The 22,072-nt window shown below is 34.7% G+C and overlaps 1 protein-coding gene across 1 annotated transcript in view; it reads right to left on the reverse strand.

The window, feature by feature from the left end:
• Positions 1–22,072, reverse strand: part of TMEM232 (transmembrane protein 232) — a 259,927-nt gene that overhangs the window by 162,603 nt on the left and 75,252 nt on the right. The window contains 1 exon segment of the mRNA XM_007451224.1: positions 19,869–20,047. Within this exon segment, the coding sequence (XP_007451286.1) occupies positions 19,869–20,047 (179 nt within the window).

The following is a 22,072-nucleotide window of genomic DNA, read 5'->3' on the forward strand; positions in this document are numbered from 1 at the left end:
GAAAGAGGAGGAGAGGTGGACAGTGGGACCCTCCAGGACCAGAAAATCAGCAGAGGTGTGGAGTGAGTTCCCCCCACCAATTCGGGCCCTGGGAAGCCTGCTGAGGTCCCACCTAAACCCCGCCCCTACCTAAGTCCTGTGACACACAGCCAAGGCCTTTTCTGGCTTTTTTTTTCCTCCTGTCTTTTTCTATTGTGGTTCTCTTTTACCTTCTGGTTGTTGTTTCATCTATATATTAATTTATTTTTTCTAACATAGCTGTTAGTTTTCTAATTTTATTTTATTTTTTACTCTGTAATTGTTCTGTTCCTTTTTTTTCTTTTCTTTGTTTTGCAGACCTGTGTGGCTTGTGGAATCTTGGTTCACAACTTGGGGGTCAGGCTTGAGCTCCTGGAATGGGGGCTCTGAGTCCAAACCACTGGACTATCTGAAAACTTCAGACCCCAGGGAATATTCATCAAAGTGAGGTCTCCCACAGGTTCTCATCTTGACACCAAGACCCAGCTGTACCCAGCAGCCCACAAACTCAAGTGGTGGAAGCCTCAGGCCAAACAACAAGTAAGACAGGAACACAATCCCACCCATTAAAAAAAAAAAAAAAATGAGATGACAAGAAAATGTGTCACTGATGAAGGAGCAAGGTAAAAAATTACAATACCAATAAATGAAGAGGAAATAGGCAACCTTCCTGAAAAAGAATTCAGAGTAATGATAGTAAAGATGAACCAGAATCTTGGAAACAGAATGGAGGCACAGATAGAGAAAATACAAGAAATGTTTAACAAAGACTTAGAAGAACTAAAGAGCAGAGATAAACAACACAATAACTAAAATGAAAAATACACAAGAAGTAATCAATAACAGAATAACTGAGGGAGAAGAACAAATAAGTGAGCTGGAAGAGAGAATGTTGGAAATAACTGATGAGGAGCGGAGTAAAGATAAAACAATGAAAAGAATTGAAGACAATCTCAGAGACCTCTTGTACAACACTAAACACACCAACATTCGAATTATAGGGGTCCCAGAAGAAGAAGAGAAAAGGAAAGGGTCTGGAAAAATATTCAGAGAGATTATAGTGGAAAACTTCCCTAACATGGGCAAGGAAATAGTCACCCAAGTTCAGGAAGTGCAGCGCCCCACAAAGGTTAAACCCTAGGAGAAACACACCAAGACACATATTAATCAAACTAACATTAAATTCAAAGAAAAAATATTAAAAGCAGCAAGGGAAAAGCAAAAAATAACATATAAAGGAATCCCCATAAGGTTAACAGCTGATTTTTCAGCAGAAACTCTGCAGGCCAGAAGGCAGAGGCCAGACATACTTAAAGTGATAAAAGAGAAGAACCTACAACCAAGATTACTCTACCCAGCAAGGATTTCATTCAAATTCGATGGAGAAATCAAAAGCTTTTCAGGCAAGCAAAAGCTAAAGAATTCAGCACCACCAAGCCAGCTTTACAACAAAAGCTAAAGGAACTTTTCTAGGCAGGAAACACAAGAGAAGAAAAAGACCCACACCAAAAGTAACTAGAGAAAGAAGAACAAAGAAAATCCAAAATTATTACAAGGAAAGAAATCATAAAAATCAAAGCAGAAATAAGTGAACTAGAAATGAAGAAAAAATAGGAAAGATCAATAAAACTAAAATTTGGTTCTTTGAGAAGATAAAAAAATTGATAAACCTTTAGCCAAACTCATCAAGAAAAAAGGTACAGGATGCAAATCAATAAAATTAGAAATGAAAAAGGAGAAATCACAACTGACACCACAGAAATACAAAGTATTATAAGAGAATACTACAAACAACTATATGCCAATAAAATGGACAACCACAAAATAATGGACAAATTCTTGGAAAGGGACAATTTTCTAAGACTGAACCTGGAAGAATTAGAAAATTTAACCAGACTTATCACAAGTAATGAAATTGAAACTTTAATTAAAAATCTTCCAACAAACAAAACTCCAAGACCAGACGGCTTCACAGGTGAATTCTATCAAACATTTAGAGAAGAGTTGACACCCATCGTTCTGAAACTCATCCAAAAAACTGCAGAGGAAGGAACACTCCCAAACTCATTCTACAAGGCCACCAACACCTGGATACCAAAACCAGACAAAGATATCACACACAAAAAAAGAATTTTACAGACCAATATCACTGATGATTATAGATGCAAAAATCCTCAACAAAATACTAGCAGACAGAATCCAACAGCACATTAAAAGGATCATACACCATGATCAAGTGGGATTTATCCCAGGGATACAAGGATTCTTCAGCATATGAAAATCAATCAATGTGATACACCCTATTAACAAACTGAAGAATAAAAACCATATGATATCTCAACAGATGAAGAAAAAGCTTTTGACAAAATTCAACACCCATTTATGATAAAAACTCTTCAGAAAGTGGTCACAGAGGGAACCTACCTGAACATAATAAAGGCCATATATGCCAAACCCACAGCAAACAGCATTCACAATGGTGAAAAAGTGAAAGCATTTCCTCTAAGATCAAGAAAAAGACAAGGATGTCTTGTCTTTTTCCTGATTAACATAGTTGCTGAAGTCAACATAGTTGTTGAAGTCCTAGCCACAGCAATCAGAGAAGAGAAAGGAACACAAATTGGTAAAGAAGAAGTAAAACTGTCACTATTTGCAGATGACATGATATTGTACCCAGAAAATACTAAAGATGCCACCAGAACAACTAGAGCTAATCAATGAATTTGGGAAAGTTTTAGTATACAAAATAAGTGCACAGAAATCTCTTGCATTCCTATACACTAACAATGAAAGATCAGAAAGAGAAATTAAGGAAACAATCACATTCACCATTGCAACAAAAAGAATAAAATACCTAGGAATAAACCTACCTAAGGAGACAAAACACCTGTACTCAGAAAACTATAAGACACTGATGAAACAAATCAAAGATGACATAAACATGGAGAGATATACGATGTTCATGGATTGGAAGAATCAATATTGTGAAAATGACTATACTACACAAAGCAATCTACAGATTCAATGCAATCCCTATCAAATTACCAATGGCATTTTTTACAGGGCTAGAATGAAAAATTTTAAAATTTGTGTGGAGATACAAAAGACCCTGAATAAACAAAGTAATCTTGAGGGAAAAAAATGGAGCTGGAGGAATTGGACTCCCTGACTTCAGACTATACTACAAAGCTACAGTAATCAAGACAATATGGTACTGGCAAAAAAACAGAAATACAGATCAATGGAACCAGATAGAAAGCCAGAGATAAACTGTTAACCTGTGGTTAACTAATCTATGACAAAGGAGGCAAGGATACACAATGGAGAAAAGACAGGGTCTTCAATAACTGGTGCTGGGAAAACTGGACAGCTACATGTTAAGGAATGAAATTAGAACACTCCCTAACACCACACACAAAAATAAACTCAAAATGGATTAGAGACCTAAATGAAAGACGGACACTATAAAACTATTAGAAGAAAACATAGGAAGAACACTCTTTGACATAAATCACAGCAAGATCCTTCATGACCCACCTCCCAGAGTAAATGAAATAAAAACATAAATAAACAAATGGGACCTAATGAAACTTAAAAGCTTTTGTACAGCAAAGGAAACTATAAACAAGACAAAAAGACAACCCTCAGAATGGGAGAAAATATTTGCAAACAAATCAACAGACAAAGGATTAATCTCCAAACAGCTCATGTAGCTCCATATTAAAAAAACAACCGAATCAAAAAAGAGGCAGAAAACCTAAATAGACATTTTGCCAAAGAAGACATACAGATGGCCAAGAGGCACAGGAAAGGCTGTTCAACATCACGAATTATTAGAGAAATTCAAATCAAAACTACAATGAGTTATCAGCTCACACCAGTTAGAATGGGCATCATCAGAAAATCTACAAACAACAAATGCTGGAGAGGCTGTGGAGAAAAGGGAACCCTCTTGCACTGTTGGTGGGAATGTAAATTGATACAGCCACTGTGGAGAACAATATGGAGGTTCCTTAAAAAACTAAAAATAGAATTACCATATGACCCAACAAATGAAGCAACTGACAAAGGATTAACCTCCAAAATTCATAAGCAGCTCATGCAGCTCAATAACAACAACAACAAAAAAAAACCCAATCCAAAAATGGGCAGAAGACCTAAATAGACGTTTCTCCAAAGAAGATATACAGACTGCCAACAAACACACGAAAGAATGCTCAACTTCATTAATCATTAGAGAAATGCAAATCAAAACTACAATGAGATATCATCTCACACCAGTCAGAATGGCCATCATCAAAAAATCTAGAAACAATAAATGCTGGAGAGGATGTGGAGAAAAGGGAACCCTCTTGCACTGTTGGTGGGAATGTAAATTGATACATCCACTGTGGAGAACAGTATGGAGGGTCCTTATAAAACTAAAAATAGAACTACCATATGACCCAGCAATCCCACTACTGGGCATATGCCCTGAGAAAACCATAATTCAAAAAGAGTCATGTACCAAAATGTTCATTGCAGCTCTATTTACAATAGCCCAGAGATGAAAACAACCTAAGTGTCCATCATCGGGTGAATGGATAAAGAAGATGTGGCACATATATACAATGGAATATTACTCAGCCATAAAAAGAAATGACATTGAGCTATTTGTAATGAGGTGGATAGACCTAGAGTCTGTCATACAGAGTGAAGTAAGTCAGAAAGAGAAAGACAAATACCGTATGCTAACACATATATATGGAATTTAAGGGAAAAAAATGTCATAAAGGACCTAGGGGTACGACAGGAATAAAGATATAGACCTACTAGAGAATGGACTTGTGGATATGGGGAGGGGGAAGGGTAACCTGTGACAAAGCGAGAGAGAGGCATGCACATATATACACTACCAAACATAAGGTAGATAGCTGGTGGGAAGTAGCCACATAACACAGGGAGATCAGCTTGGTGCTTTGTGACCGCCTGGAGGGGTGGGATAGGGAGGTTGGGAGGGAGGGAGACACAAGAGGGAAGAGATATGAGAACATATGTATATGTATAACTGATTCACTTTTTATAAAGCAGAAACTAACACACCATTTTAAATCAATTATACTCCAATACAGATGAAAAAAATAAAAAAAACCACATGCACCCCAATGTTCATTGCAGCACTATTTACAATAGCCAGATCATTTAAGCAATCTAAATTCCCATCAACAGACAGATGAAAGGATAAAGAAGATGTGGTACACATATACAATGGAATATTACTCAGCCATAAAAAAGAACAAAATTGGTTCATTTGTAGAGACATGGATGGACCTAGAGACTGTCGTACAGAGTGAAGTAAGTCAGAAATAGAAAAGCAAATATCGTATATTAACACATATATGTGGAATCTACAAAAATGGTACAGATGAACAGTTTGCAAGGCAGAAATAGAAACACAGATGTAGAGCACACACATATGGACACCAAGGGGGGAAAGCAAGGGAGGGTGGTGGTGGTGGTGGGATGAATTGGGATTGACATATATACACTATTATGTATAAAATATATAACTAATAAGAACCTCTGTACAAAAGATAAATAAATAAAATAAAATTCAAAAAATTAAAAATAAAGATCAAATTATATAAAAGTAAAAATTAAAAAAAGAAATACAAACTGGTAAAGAAGTAGTAAAACTGTCACTGTTTGCATATGACATGATACTATACATGGAAAATCCTAAAGATGCCACAATAAAACTACTAGAACTAATCAATGAATTTGTTAAGGTTGCAGGATACAAAATTAATGCACAGAAATCACTTGCATTCCTATACACTAACAATGAAAGATCAGAAAGAGTAATCATGGAAACAATCCCATTCACCACTGCAATAAAAAGAATAAAATAGCTAGGAATAAACCTACCTAAGGAGACAACAGAACACTGGTGAAAGAAATCAAAGACGACATAAACAGATGGAGAAATATACCATGCTCTTGGATTGGAAGAATCAACATTGTGAAAATAACTATACTACCCAAAGCAATCTACAGATCCAATGCAATCCCTATCACAATACCAATGGCATTCTTTACAGAATTAGAACGAGGATTTTTACAATTTCTATGGAAACACAAAAGACGCTGAATAACCAAAGCAATCTTGAGAAAGAAAAACAGAGCTGGCAGAATCTGGCTCCCGGACTTCAAACTGTACTACAAAGCTACAGTAATCAACATAGTATGGTACTGGCACCAAAACAGAAATATAGATCAATGATACAGGATAGAAAGCCCAGAGATAAACCCATGCACATATGGTCACCTAATTTAGGACAAAGGAGGCAAGAACATACAATGGAGAAAAGGCAGATTCTTCAATAAGTGGTGCTGGAAAAACTGGACTGCTACATGTAAAAGAATGAAATTAGAATACTCCCTAACACCATACACAAAAATAAACTCAAAATGGATTAAAGATCTAAATGTAAAAATACTATAAAACTCTTAGAGGAAAACACAGGAAAAACTCTCTTTGACATAAATCACAGCAAGATCCTTTTTGACCCACCTCCTAGAGTAATGAAAATAAAAACAAAAATAAACAAATGGGAGCTAGCGAAACTTAAAAGCTTTTGCACAGCAAAGGAAACTATAAATAAGACAAAAATACAACCCTTAGAATGGGAAAAAATATTTGCAAATGAAGCAACCGACAAAGGATTAACCTCCAAAATATACAAACATGTCTTGGAGCTCCGTATCAAAAAAACAAACAACCGAATCAAAAAATGGGCAGAAATCCTAAACAGACATTTCACCAAAGAAGACATACAGATGGCCAAGAGGCACATGAAAGGCTGCTCAACATCACTAATTATTAGAGCAAGGCAAAACTGCAATTAGATATCACCTCACACTGGTCAGAATGGCCATCATCAAAAAATCTACAAACAATAAATGCTGGAGAGGGTGTGGTGAAAAAGGAACCCTATTGCACTGTTGATGGGAATGTAAATTGATACAGCCACTATGGAGAACAGTATGTAAGTTCCTTAAAAAAACTAAAAATAGAACTACCATATGACCCAGCAGTCCCACTACTGGGCATATATCCTGAGAAAACAATAATTCAAAGAGACACATGGGGCTTCCCCTGGTGGCGCAGTGGTTGAGAGTCCACCTGCCGATGCAGGGGACACCGGTTTGTGCCCCGGTCTGGGAAGATCCCACATGCCACAGAGCGGCTGGGCCCACGAGCCATGGCCGCTGAGCCTGCGCGTCGGAGCCTGTGGTCCGCAATGGGAGAGGCCAGCGTAACACACAAAAAAATGAGACACATGCACCCCAATGTTCGTTGCAGCTCTATTTGCAATACCCAGGACATGGAAACAGTCTAAATGTCCAACGACAGATAAATGGATAAAGAAGATGTGGTACATATATACAGTAAAATATTACTCAGCCATAAAACAGAAAGAAATTGGGTCAGTTGTAGAGTTGTGGATGGACCTAGAGTCTGTCATACAGAGTGAAGTAAGTCAGAAAGAGAAAAACAAATATATTAACACATATATGTGGAATCTAGAAAAATGGTACAGATGCACCTATCTGCAGGGCAGGAATAGAGACGTAGACGTAGAGTAGAGAACCGACATGTGGACACGGTGGGGATAGGGAGGACAGAATGAATTGGGAGATTAAGTTTGGCATAAATACACTACCATGTGTAAAATAGATAGGTAGTGGGAACCTGCTATATAGCACAGGGAGCTCAGCTTGGTGTTCTGTGACAACCTAGATGGGTGGGATGGTGGTGGTGGGGAAGTCCAAGAGGGAGGGGATATATGTATACATATAGCTGATTCACTTCATTGTACAGCAGAAACTAACACAACATTGTAAAGCAATTATACTCCAATAAATAGAAAAAGTACATTAGGAGTATGGAAATATCATTAAGAATAAAAACAAATTTTATTTTAAAGATATCACCATGAAATGTTAACCAGCAAGGGCTTTACCTAATGAGTCAAAGGTACTCTGAATAAAGTCACATATTCATTTTAGTTGTACATATTTCATTTTGATATTTTAGGTCATATACCAGATGGCGGAAAGCATTTATACATGATGACTTTTCCTAGATGTGCCAACATATGCTGCTGAATTGCCTATACAGAAGAGCCTTGCTCATTGCAAGTCGCCATGGAAGTATTTCAAACAAAGCACATCAATTAACATTTGTTTATTATGCCACTGTGACTATATGACAGTTTTTTATTTCTTTCCCAAATACTCAGGCAACAGTTGGGTTTATATTGAATTTGTCAGATGAAGGTTCATGTTTAGGGATATTTAGAAATGTTTTTCATTTCAAATTTGCTATTAAATATCTCACCTCTCATCTAACCTCCATTAAGTATCAAATTTTATGAACAGATATAAAAAGAACTGCAGATGATAGACTGCTACTATGGATAAAAAAACATACAAGACATTAAAGTACATAATACAGTTAGTGAAGGATTTACCAGTGATGTAGATAAATTGAGGTATTAAGTATAAATTTTAATTTATTAAAATCAATAGTTTATCATATGAATTGCATATTTATTTTTAAAGTATAAAGAGAGAAAATCTCTCTTAATTCCATAAACATACAAGTATCATCAATCCTAGTGAAATAAATCCTTCCACTCTAATGTAGAGTAGTTTATAATTAAGGCTATATTTCACTCTGTGTAGGTAATATGATGATTATCTTAAACAAGGAAAGGTTCTGGGAGCAAGGTGTTAGGAAGGAAAGAATAAACAAAGGTTTTGTTATAAGCATAGTCATTTGCATTAACTGAAATAAAAGTGGAATAAATATTTTATTTCAGATCAAAGCATCTGAGGCACAAGCCTTCACTGTATGCACTGTATAGGGCTTTTTTTTTTTTTTAGACGTTCTCTATTCACATTGAGCAGTGAGGCAGCATCTAAAGACTAACAAGGTTTTTCCCACTTGTAAAAGAAAGCTTCTAACTATTTTATGCCATATAATTTGTTCCCCAAAGAGGCATCACAGGACAATAATATAAGTGGTTTAATAGTATGTGGGAATTATTAAGTAATTTTAAAAAACTAAGCATGTTTAAAAACAAGCAACTAACCTTTGTATTCTATTACTGTAAATAAGTGTTGCCATGATAGTGCCAAAAAGAAAATAAAGAAAGGGAAAGGAAATTTGATTATATCTTGTTCATGTTGTACTGTAAAATTAAACACACTTATAAAGATAAATTATATAGAAATTGTTCAGACTATTCCAGACAAGATAGTACAACTTTAATAATTTCATAATATTTGCTCTAACACATTACACCTATAGACCAAATGTACTCATTCTTTTGAAATCATCTTGCTTTGTCTGATTCATATATGTGATTTAGTTGTTCAAGTTATTCTACCATACCATTATTAACTTGCTTAGGAAGGCAGCTTTTTAAAACATGAAATAAATATAAGTATCATTTTCCTCAAAGAAATTAAGTGTAAAAGGGAGTTTCAGCCTTAGAAGAGAAAAACTGAAAGCTGCATAGATGCTAATCACTTTGGTCTTTTGAATAATTAGCTGTGGAGAATTTAAAGGCATTAGTTTAGACATTATTATTCCTGAAACCTAGTATAGACATTTTATTATGCAATTTACATTAAAATATATTAGCTAAAAATAATTTGGAAAAAAAATGCTTTATGACCAAAATCATAAAAATGATGCAAGGAAAACCATTAGCTAGGAAAAGAACAAACACTGCAGTCAGACACTTAACTTTGTCATACCTATAACAATATAGAATTCTTGGCCAATAAAACTATCCTTCAAAATAAGATTGAATAAAAACCTTTTGTCAGTAAAAACTGACAGAATTAGCCACCAGCAGATGCTCATGAAAATAATATGAAAGGATTTTCTTTGAGTGAAAGAAAAATAATCCCATATGGAAGGTCAGCGATTCAAGAAGGAAAAGTAAGGAGAGAAACATGTAAATATATAAGTAAATCCAAAGAATACTGAGTGTATAAAACAATATTAATACGTTGGTATCTGTAAACACACACACATGCAGCCATGCACACACACACAGAAACACACCCAGAGAAACACACACAGTTTAAATGCTCAACAGGAAAATTGTTTAAGAGAAAGAAAAGGAGTTAAAATATTATAAGACGATTTTATGGTCCAGGAAAATATAAATCTCCCTACATTAGAATTCAATAATAAGGGATTCATTTTGTAATATCGGGGTAACAAATAAAGGAATGTGTGACCACCAAGTAAACAAACAAAGGGGGTGGGATGAAACGATATAATGAAAAATCTTCCTGAAAGGGCACAAAATGAGTTTTAAAAAAAGGAGACAGAACAACCAGAAAACAAGTAACAAAATGGCAACAAGTATGTAACTATCAATAATCACTTTAAATGTCAATGGACAAAATTCTCCAATCACAGGACATAAGGTGGCTGATTGGATTAAAAAAACAAGACCTATCTACATGTTGCCTACAAGAGACTCACTTTCGAGCTAAAGACACATGCAGACTAAAAGTGAGGGGATAGAAAAATATATTCCATGCAAATAGAAATGAAAAATAAGCTGGGATAGCAATACTCATATCAGACAAAGTAAACATTAAAGTCAAATTCTATAATAAAAGACAAAAAAGGGCATTGTATAATGATAAATGGATCAATACAAGAAAATATAACATTCATAAACATGTATGCATCTAATATAGGAGCACATAAATATATAAAGCAAATAGAAACAGACATAAAAGGAGAAGTTGAAAACAATACAGTAGTAGTAAGAAACTTTAACAGCTCACTTACACAAATGGACAGATCATCAGGCAAAAAATCAATAAGAAAACATTTGCCTTAAGTGACATATTAGATCAGTTGAACTTAACAGATATCTCAGGACATTCCATCCAAGAACAGCAGAATACATATTGGATTCAAGTACATATGGCAAGTTCTCCAGGATAGATCACATACTAGGCCACAAAACAAGTCTCAACAAATTTTAGATAAAAATTATATCAAGTATCTTTCCCAGTATGAAACTGGAAATCAATTATAAGAAAAATGGGGAAAACATGAAGATTAAGCAGCATGCTACTAACAAAAACGATGGTTCAACAAAGAAATCAAAGACGAAAGCAGAAAATACCTTGAGACAAGTGAAAATAAAAACAAAACTTTCCAAAATCTATGAGACAGAGCAAAAGCAGTTCTAAGAGGGACCTTTATAGCAATAGAGGCCTACCACATGAAACAACAAAAATCTCAAATAAACAACCTAAACAACCATCTAAAGGAATTATAAAAAGAAGAACAAAGCCCAAAGGCAGCAGAAGAAATGTAAAAGGTAATAAGGAAATAAATAAAATAGAGACCAGTAAGACAATAGAAAAGATCAATGAAACCAAGAGATGATTTTTTTGAAAAATAAAAAAGTTAGATAGCCTTTAGCTAGGCTCATCAAGAAAAAAAGGACACAAACAAAATAAGAAATGAAAGAGGAGAAATTACAAATGATATCACAGAAAAACAATAATGAGAGAATACTTCATATAGTTATCTGCCAACAAATTGCATAACCAAGAACAAATGGAAAAACTCCTAGAAACATATAATCTTTCAAGATTAAATCAGGAAGAAATAGACAGTCTGAACAGATTGATCAATAGAAATGAAATTGAATCTGGTATCAAAAAACTTCCAAAAAGTCCAGGATCAGAGGGCCTCACAGGAGAATTCTACCAAACATAAAAAGGAGAGTTAATACCTATCCTCAAACTATTCCAAAAAACTAAAGAGGAGGGAACACTCCCAAATTCATTCAACAAGGCTACCATTACCCTGATATCAAAACCAGACAGACACTACAAAAAAGAAAATTAAAAGCCAGTATCTTTGATGAACATGGATGCAAAAATCCTCAACAAAATATTAGCAAACTGAATTCAACAATATATAAAAAAGATCATACACCATGAACAAGTAGGCTGTATTCCAAGGATTTAAGGATGGTTCAACTTATGCAAATCAACCAATGTGATATCCCAAATTCACAAAATGAAGTATAAAAATCACATGATCAACTCAGTAGATGCAGGAGAAACATTTGACACAATTCAACACCGTTCATGATAAAACTCTCAACAAATTTGGCACAGAGGGAAAATATCTCAACATAATAAAACCCATTTATGAAAAACCCATAGCTAACATCATACTCAATGGTTAAAAAAATGTAAGTTTTTCCTCTAAAATTAGTAACAGGACAAGGATGCCCAGTCTCACCATTTCTATTTAACATAGTATTGTAAGTCCTAGCCACAGCAATCAGACAAGAAAAATAAAAAGCATCCAAGTTGGAAGGGAAGAAGTAAAACTGTCACTATTTGCAGATGACAAAATACGTAGAAAACCTTGAAGTCTACACCAAAAAAAGTTAAAACTAATAAATGAATTCAGTAAAGTTACAGGCTACAAGAATAATACACAGAAATCTGTTGCTTTTCTATACACTAATAATGAACTATGAGAAAGAGAAAGCAAGAAAACAATCCCTTTTTTTTTGGTACATCATGCGTTTAAAAAAATTTTTTTTATTGAAGTATAGTTGAGTTCCAATGTTGTGCTAATTTCTGCTGTACAGCAAAGTGACTCAGTTATACACATATATACATTCTTTTTATATTCTTTTCCATTATGGTTTATCCCAGGAGATTGGATATAGTTCCCTGTGCTACAGAGTAGGAACTTGTTGTTTATCCATCCTATGTATAATAGTTTACGTCTACTAACCCCAAACTCCCAGTCCATCCCTCTCCCTCCCTTCCTCCCCCTTGGCAACCACAAGTCTGTTCTCTATGTCCATGAGTCAAAAACAACCCCATTTAAAACTGCATCCAAAAGAACAAAATACCCAGGAATAAACTTAATCAAGGAGGTGAAAGACCTATACTCTGAAAACTATAAGACACTGATGAAGGAACTTGAAGATGATATGAATACATGGAAAGATAGCCTGTGTTCATGGATTGGGAGAATTAATACTGTTAAAATGTGCATATTACCCAAAGCAATCTACAGATTTAATGCAATACCTATCAAAATACCAACGACATTTTTCATAGAACTACAACAAATAATTCTAAAATTTGTATGAAACCACAAAAGACGCCCAAATGGCCAAAGCAATATTAAGAAAAAAGAACAAAGCTGGAGGTATCATGCTCCCTGACTTCAGTCTATACTACAAAGCTACAGTAATCAAAAGAGTGTGCTAATGGCAAAAAAACAGACATGTTGATCAATGGAACAGAATAGAGAGATCAGAAAGAAATCTATGCACATATGGTCAATTAGTTTACAACAAAGCAAGCAAAACTATACAATGAAGAAAACAGTCTGTTAAAGAAGTGGTATTGGGAAAACTGGACAGGTACATAAAAAAGAATGAAATTAGAACATTTTCTTATACCATATACAAAATAAACTCAAAATGAACTAAAGACCTAAAATGTAAGACTGGAAACCATAAAACTCTTAGAAGGAAACATAGGCAACATTCTTTGATATAAGTCTTGGCAATATATTTTTGGATTTGTATCCTCAAGCAAGAGAAACAAAAGAAAAAATAAACAAATTGACTGAAATAAACTTAAGTGCTTTTGCACAGTGAAGAAAACCATCAACAAAACAAAAAGACAACCTACTGAATGGGAGAAGATATTGGCAAACAATATGTCTGATAAGGAGTTAATATCCAAAATATACAAAGAGCTCATACAACTCAATATCAAAAAAACAAACAATTAAAAAATGGGCAGAAGACCTGATTAGACATTTTTCCAAAAAAAAAATACAGATGGCCAATAGGCACATGAAAAGATATTCAACATCACTAATCAGGGAAATACAAACTGAAACCACAATGAGATGTCACCTCACACAGGTCAGAAGGCCATGATCAAAAAGACAACACATTATAAATGTTGCTGAAGATGTGGAGAAAAGGGAAACCTAGCACACTGTTGGTGGGAATGTAAATTGGTACAGCTACTATGGAAAACAGTATGGAGGTTCCTCAAAATATTTAAAGAAGAACTACCATGTGATCCAGCAATTCCATTCTTAAGTATATATCCCAAGAAAACAAAAACACTGATTCAAAATGATACATGTACTCCAATGTTCATGGCAACATTATTTACAATAGCCAAGAACTGGAAGCAACCTAGGTGTCCATCAATAGATGGATGGATAAAGAAGATGTGATACTTTATAAATATATATATTACTCAGCCATAGAAAAGAATGAAATTTGCCATTTGCAACAACATGGATGGACCTGGAGGGTATTATGCTTAGTGAAGTAAGTCAGACAAAGACAAATACTGTATATTTTCACTTACATATGGAATCTAAAAATTAAACCAAATAATGACAAGCAAAACAGAAACAGACTCACAGACACAGAGAATAAATTAGTGGTTACCAGTGAGGAGGAGGGGTGGGGAGGGGCAAGACAGGGGAAGGGGATTAAGAGGTATAAACTACTAGGTATAAAACAAATAAGATACAAGGATATAATGCACAGCCCAAGGAATATGGCCAATAGTTTGTAATAACTTTAAGGAATACAATCTATAAAAACATCGAGTCACTATGTTGTACACCTGAAGTTAATGTAACACTGTAAATCAACCATACTTCAATAAAAAAGAATGGAATTGAAAAGCAAAAAAAAAAAAAAAAAAAAAAAAAAAAAAAAAAAAAAGACAAACACAAAAGGAGAGCCAGGAACAGGAAGTACAAACAGAATAGTAAATAGAAAGATGTAGTAATAAACACAAATATATTCTAATGGCATTAAGTGTAAATAGAATAAGCATTCAAATATAAAGTCAATAATTTTCAGGTTAAAATATATTGCTTCTCTAAAGATATATACATGTAAGAATTCAGAGAGCTTGGAATTTTAAAAAAGGAAATAGATGCTCCATGCAAATACTAACCAAAAGAACCCTAATAAAAGAAAGGTACAGTGGTATACTCATAATAGAAAAGATACACTTTTTATAAAGAAGAACATTTCATAATGATGAGACTATTGTCCCTGAACACAGTAGAATTAAACTAGAAATCAAAAATCATAAATATAAAAACAAAATCTCCATATATGTAGCCATTAAGAAACTTCAATAACCAATGGTTCAAAATAGAAGTAATAAGTATCAGTATCAAGAGAATCAAAACTTGTTTTTCAAAAACAAAGTTCATAAATCCTTGGCATGATACACTAAAAGGAGAACAAAAGAAAGAGTATCATGACAGATTCTAAAGATGCTAAAATATCACAGAAGGATACTGTGAGCAACTTTATAAAATATCTTTAAAAATGCAAATGAAATAAACACATTCTTAGGGAGACAAAACAACCAAAACTGATGCAAAGAAAAATAAAGTCTAGGCAGGCATATAACTGAAAAATTCTTCCACAAATTAAAAACCTTTCTGTAAGTATCCATGACCAAATGGCTTCACTTGGGAATTTAAGGAATTAATTAAAATTATTAAGGAAGAAATCATGACAATACTACAGAATTCTTCCAGAGAATAGAAAAAAAAAGAGAGAGGTAATCACTTCCAAATTCATTTTAGTAGTTCAGCATAACTTTGACATAAACCCTTACTTTATAAGAAAACATTATAAGAAAAACATTATGGTGGGGTGGTAGTGGTGGAATGAATTGGGAGATTGGGATTGACATATATACACTAATATATATATAAAATAGATAACTAATAAGAACCTGCTGTATAAAAAAATAAAATACAAAAAAAGAAAATAAAGGAACACCTTAAGAAGAATTATTACTTGTCCTATATATTTCAAAGATGATTTTAAAAGCATAAATAAATCTTACTGAAGAGTAAAAAAATATTATGGGTGCAATATCTTAAACAAAATAATATCAAAGCAAATATAGCCATATTAACAAGAGTTTCTCTTCTAGGAATGCAATGATTATTAAACAGAAAATCAAACAATGTAATCTACCACAGTCTCCATGGGCAAGTTACTTTACCTTTCAAAAAGTTTAACTGTCCTTATTTAAAGTTTCAATTTCCTCATCAGTAAAATCAAGACTATAACAACTCATGTATCATACGGGTTTTTTTTGAGGACTAAATAATTAATGCATGTAAAGTGTTTAGCACATGGCACACAGTAAATGCCCAACAAATCTTAGCTATTATTATTAGTGTCTTTTAAAAAATGATAAGTATGAAAGAAGTAACATTTATACTGAACAATGTAGAGATTAAAATCTCATTTAGGTAGCACTCAATCAGAAAACTCCTACTATGTACAAAAAACAAAAAACCCAGAACTTAGAGGCTTAACACAACCATTTATTTAGTCCACAGTGCCAAGGTCAGCAATCTGAGCTGGGCACAGGAGAATGTGCCTTCTGCTCTCATTCATGTGTCTATGATCAACTCTTAGGTCAGGTAGGGACCGGCTAGTTTTGGGAGGTGTCCGTGGAACAACTAGGATGGCTTGTCTCTCTACCATGTTGTCTCTCATCTTCCACCTGGTTAACTCGGACTTATTTACATATCAGTTACAGGGTGCCAAGAGAACAAGAGAGGGCAGGCACCAATGTGTAAGCATTTTTCAAATCTCTACTTGTATAGCATTAGAATTGTTTAAATTAAGTCACATGGTCAAGCCTAGAATTTGAGTGGGGAAGGAAGGATGGGATATAGGGAGCCTTGAATAAATTGGGGAAAATTACTCTAACAGTGTACCACAAGTTCCAAAGCAGTAATTCATTAAAAAATATATAGGAAATTGTATACATGATTTTTATCCAACATAAATCACCAAACCATTAAAATCCAATAAGAACAAAACAATTTTTTCCCCAAACTGTTTCCTTTACTTAGCATCTCCAGTTTTATCAAACCATCCCTAAGTCTCTAAGACCTCAGCTTGGTAACCAAAACATAGCTTTCAAATTTGATGCCTAATACTGCCCAATCCAAACCTTTTTCCCCAACAAGGCAAGGTCAACCAATGACTTTCTCTTAAAGCATTCTTATTTATGTTTGGCTCATGCCATTTCCTTATCTGAAAGATGCTTTCCTTGACCCTTCCTCTTTGAATCATTTCATGTAACTCATCATTTAAGTTTCCAGCTCAAATACTACTTAAAGATAATAGTAATTTATTCCTCATTAATATTAGAAAAAAGAGAGCAAACATTTATCTGAACTCCCATTTTGTGCTATGAACTTTCATGGGGCCAGCTACATTATATAATATTCCATTTGTGTTGTTCCCTATCTTTCTGAAGAATAGGTCTTCTGGATGAAACAGTAAAATTTGTTGTGTAAAGGTTACTTTTTGGACATCCTCGTTTCTTCCATAGAATTCACTATGGCAAAAAAGATTTAGTAAGTACTCACATTTGCTTCATATTTTTTACTGTTTTTGGTGAAAATTTTATATAATTTCTCACTTTACATACTCATAGTACCTTAATATTAAATAAGAGAATCCAACTAAATTAAGTGACATTTTACCAACTAGATACTTTATAATTTATTTACATTTATATTATATTATTTATATTGTTTAATAATCCAAATATGTCTCTCTCTAGCTAAACTTTATATAAACCACATTTATAATAAGTTATATCTTTTAATCTACCTAATGCAAATTTAACTTATTTTTATGTTAACTATGTACTATGCATAAATTAATATAACTGCTTTTAGAAATTTCTAATTTAGATTTTTCTCTGAGGATAACTTGCCTTCCCCACACATTTACTATTTAAAATGAATGAAAGCATCTCTCAGAAGCCTCACTAAGCACTGAAAACTAATTAGCACATCTAGTGGTTAAGCTTTTGTTTATTCCTTTATTCTCAGTGCTGACTGCTTGAGTAATAAGGTCTTCACTTGGATCTAGCATCTAAAAAATATTTACTATGTCTGATTAACTGACTTATGAATTTCAAATATAATTATCTACAGATATTTACTAAAATTTTGAAGAAAGAAGCTATCTTATACCTAATGACTGGCCTTGAAAACAGGCATACAAATAGAATTTTAATTATAGAAATGACAAATTTGAGTTAGCTTATTTATTTAGTTGCAGTCTAATCCATTTGAGATACTAAATGGAATATAAAAATAGATACAAAAGTAGATAATAACATAAATAATGGGAAGAATCATGGAAACAGAAAAAAAAAAAAGACTGGGTGAGATGAACTAATCATCCTCTATTTCTCTCAGAAACTGGTCAAAAACTTGACTCTTATTTTTTAAGCTCCAGCAAGCCATTTATACAAAATCAATAATAATGTTCAGAGAGCACATGAAACTAAGAAGGATTTATTTCCTAAAACCCAGTAAAAAGGATACTGGGTGATATAGTGGTCACCACTATAATAGGTACAATAATTTTCTTTTTCTTTTTTTTTTTTCTGTGCCTCTCACCAAAACCAAGGACAAAGATGAAGCAAGTTGCATGAAAGCAAGTCCATGAAATCCAAAACACTGTTGAAGTGGGCAGCAATCTGATTGTCTTTTTCCATGAAAAAAATATTAGAAATCTAGAGAAAAGGATGGACTGCATGTTTTCAGATAGTCCTCCATAAAGATCATTACTCCAAATCAGACTTATGGTTCAAAAGCCAAGAGTTTAAGATTTTGTTTTCTACTAAGGATCTAGAGTGTAGATATTCTGTGTTGCAATAATGGCCCACCCATACGCTTGGACAATCAATTAAGCAGAGTGAATCATTTTTGCTTTTCTTGTTAACATTAATTCACATCTGTAATTATTATTGGAAAACAGTATATTAAGAGTGTTAGGGGACTTCCCTCGTGGTCCAGTGGTTAAGAATCTGCCTTCCAAAGCAGAGGATGAGCGTTTGATCTCTGGTCAGGAAACTAAGATCCCACATGCTGCCGGGCAACCAAGCCCACACGCCACAAGTACTGAGCCCACACACTGCAACTAGAGAGCCCACATGCTGCAAACTACAGAGCCCACATGCTCTGGAGCCCGTGTGCCACAACCAGAGAGAAGCCTGCACACCACAATGAAGAGCCCATGTGCCACAACTAAGATCCGGATGCAGCCCAAAAAATAAAATAAAATAAATAAATAAAATAAATAAACATTAAAAAAAAAAGAATGTTAGGATAACTGCATCTGTGCAAGCTAGAAAGAACCAGAAACTTTCAGGGACAGAAAAAAGTGTACTTTAGAATAACAAATTAACCTGGCTCAAAATAAGACACAGAGAAAAAATAACTATTTGATGGAGTTTTGAAATATCATAGGATACCACATGGATAATCACTGGAAAATAATATTTGCATTTTATGAAGAATGGATAGCTAATTTCATAATGATTTCCTTTGAATGTGAATATATATATATTCAAACAGAACTAGAAAAACCAAGAATTTGTAAAAATATGTTTTTAACTTTAAAGAAAAAGACATTAGATTTACTGAGTCCAGATTTGCAATTTATATTGTCTAATGCTGGAAAGAAAAACTTCTAAATAAGTTCACTAAATAATTTATTATCCCCTCTTATCTTTAACTAAAAATTAGGTCAGTATTAACTTTTAAAAATCACGTTCTCAACAGTGAATCACTGATATTCACTGAATATGAATATTCCTTTTTCCTTAGACAAAGGACAAATATTTCCTGGTGACAGACATACCAGTTGATGGCCAGTGTTTTATCTTACCTGGGCAATATTTACTGCATTACAGATTCACCCATCTTTCTCATGATCCTTTGTTTTCAGTAACATTTGCCATATTGTGTTTATAAGTCCATCCTGCTCCTTATCTCCTCGAAGTTCCCATGACATTTTCAGCAGGTTATACACTAAGCCATAGTATCCAGTCCATTTCACTTGATCACCTGTTTAGAAAGAAAGGTTCTTTAGGAAGATATTTTATTCATCTTATTAATGTATGGTTGTGTGAAAAAGAAGAAATTTGATTTTATTAATGTTTTAAAGTTTGAAATTCTGAGCTCTGGAATTTTCTTTTTACCATTCACTACTTTTACTCCTTTAATTTTAAAAGATCTCACAGATCATTTAAAAACTTCTAACGGAGATACGTTCGGTAGATTTCTTCTTTCTGCTCATGGACGCCACCGAGTAAGCATCGTTGACGTCTCCCCCCACCCCCTCCACTGCCGTCATGTCTAAGTCAGAGTCACCCAAAGAGCCCGAACAGCTGCGGAAGCTCTTCATCAGAGGTTTGAGCTTTGAAACAAACAATGAGAGTCTGAGGAGCCATTTTGAGCAGTGGGGAACGCTCACAGATTGTGTGGTAATGAGGGATCCAAACACCAAATGCTCCAGAGGCTTCGGGTTTGTCACATATGCCACTGTGGAGGAGGTGGATGCAGCCATGAAGGCAAGGCCACACAAGGTGAATGGAAGAGTTGTAGAACCAAAGAGGGCCGTCTCAAGGGAAGATTCTCAAAGACCTGGTGCCCACTTAACTGTGAAAAAGATTTTTGTTGGAGGCATTAAAGAAGACACTGAAGAACATCATCTAAGAGATTATTTTGAACAGTATGGGAAAATGAAGTGATTGAAATCATGACTGATCCAGGCAGTGGCAAAAGAGAATCTTTGCTTTTGTAACCTTTGATGATCATGACTCTGTAGACAAGATTGTCATTCAGAAATACCACACTGTGAATGGCCACAACTGTGAAGTAAGGAAAGCCCTATCTAAGCAAGAGATGGCTAGTGCCTCATCCAGCCAAAGAGGTCGAAGTGGTTCTGGAAACTTTGGTGGTGGTCATGGAGGTGGTTTTGGTGGGAATGACAACTTTTGTCATGGAGGAAACTTCAGTGGTCGAGGTGGCTTTGGTGGCAGCCACGGTGGTGGTGGATATGGTGGCAGTGGGGATGGCTATAATGGATTTGGTAATGATGGAAGCAATTTTGGAGGTGGTGGAAGCTACAATGATTTTGGCAGTTACAACAATCAATCTTCAAATTTTGGACCCATGAAAGGAGGAAACTTTGGAGGCAGAAGTTATGGCCCCTATGGTGGTGAAGGCCAATACTTTGCCAAACCCTGAAACCAAGGTGGCTATGGTGGTTCCAGCAGCAGCAGTAGCTATGGCAGTGGCAGAAGGTTTTGATTACTGCCAGGAAACAAAGCTTAGCAGGAGAGGAGAGCCAGAGAAGTGACAGGGAAGCTACAACAGATTTGTGAACTCAGCCAAGCACAGTGGTGGCAGGGCCTAGCTGCTACAAAGAAGACATGTTCTAGACAATACTCATGTGTATGGGCAAAATACGTCCCACAGAACAGAAACTAAAATAACTTGTTATCCAATTAGTCACAAATACAGTCACAAATACAGTCAGAAAGACAGTATTTGTGTATTTGTGACTAATTGGATAACAAGTTATTTTAGTTTCTGTTCTGTGGGACGTATTCCAACAAAGGGTTTTAATGTAGTTTTTTTTTTTTTGCACCCATGCTGTTGATTGCTAAATGTAATAGTCTGATCATGACGCTGAATAAATGGCTTCTTTAAAAAAAACAAAAAACAAAAAAAACTTCTAATGCTATGAAAAGATGAAATGCACCTAATATTATACCTAATAAATTTAAAAGTTAAAAAGGTAAACTGTGAACTATGTACTATAAACACAATTTCTTTTTTTTGTAGGTATGCAGGCCTCTCACTGTTGTGGCCTCTCCCGTTGCGGAGCACAGGCTCCAGACGCACAGGCTCAGCGGCCATGGCTCATGGGCCCAGCCGCTCCGCGGCATGTGGGATCTTCCCGGACTGGGGCACAAACCCATGTCCCCTGCATCGGCAGGCGGACTCTCAACCACTGCGCCACCAGGGAAGCCCTATAAACACCTTTTTGGAATTCAAGTAAAGAGAAATTTATTCAAGGAAGTA

Source organism: Lipotes vexillifer, unplaced genomic scaffold, assembly GCF_000442215.2.
Source record: "Lipotes vexillifer unplaced genomic scaffold, Lipotes_vexillifer_v1.1 scaffold91, whole genome shotgun sequence".
NCBI lineage: Eukaryota > Metazoa > Chordata > Mammalia > Artiodactyla > Lipotidae > Lipotes > Lipotes vexillifer.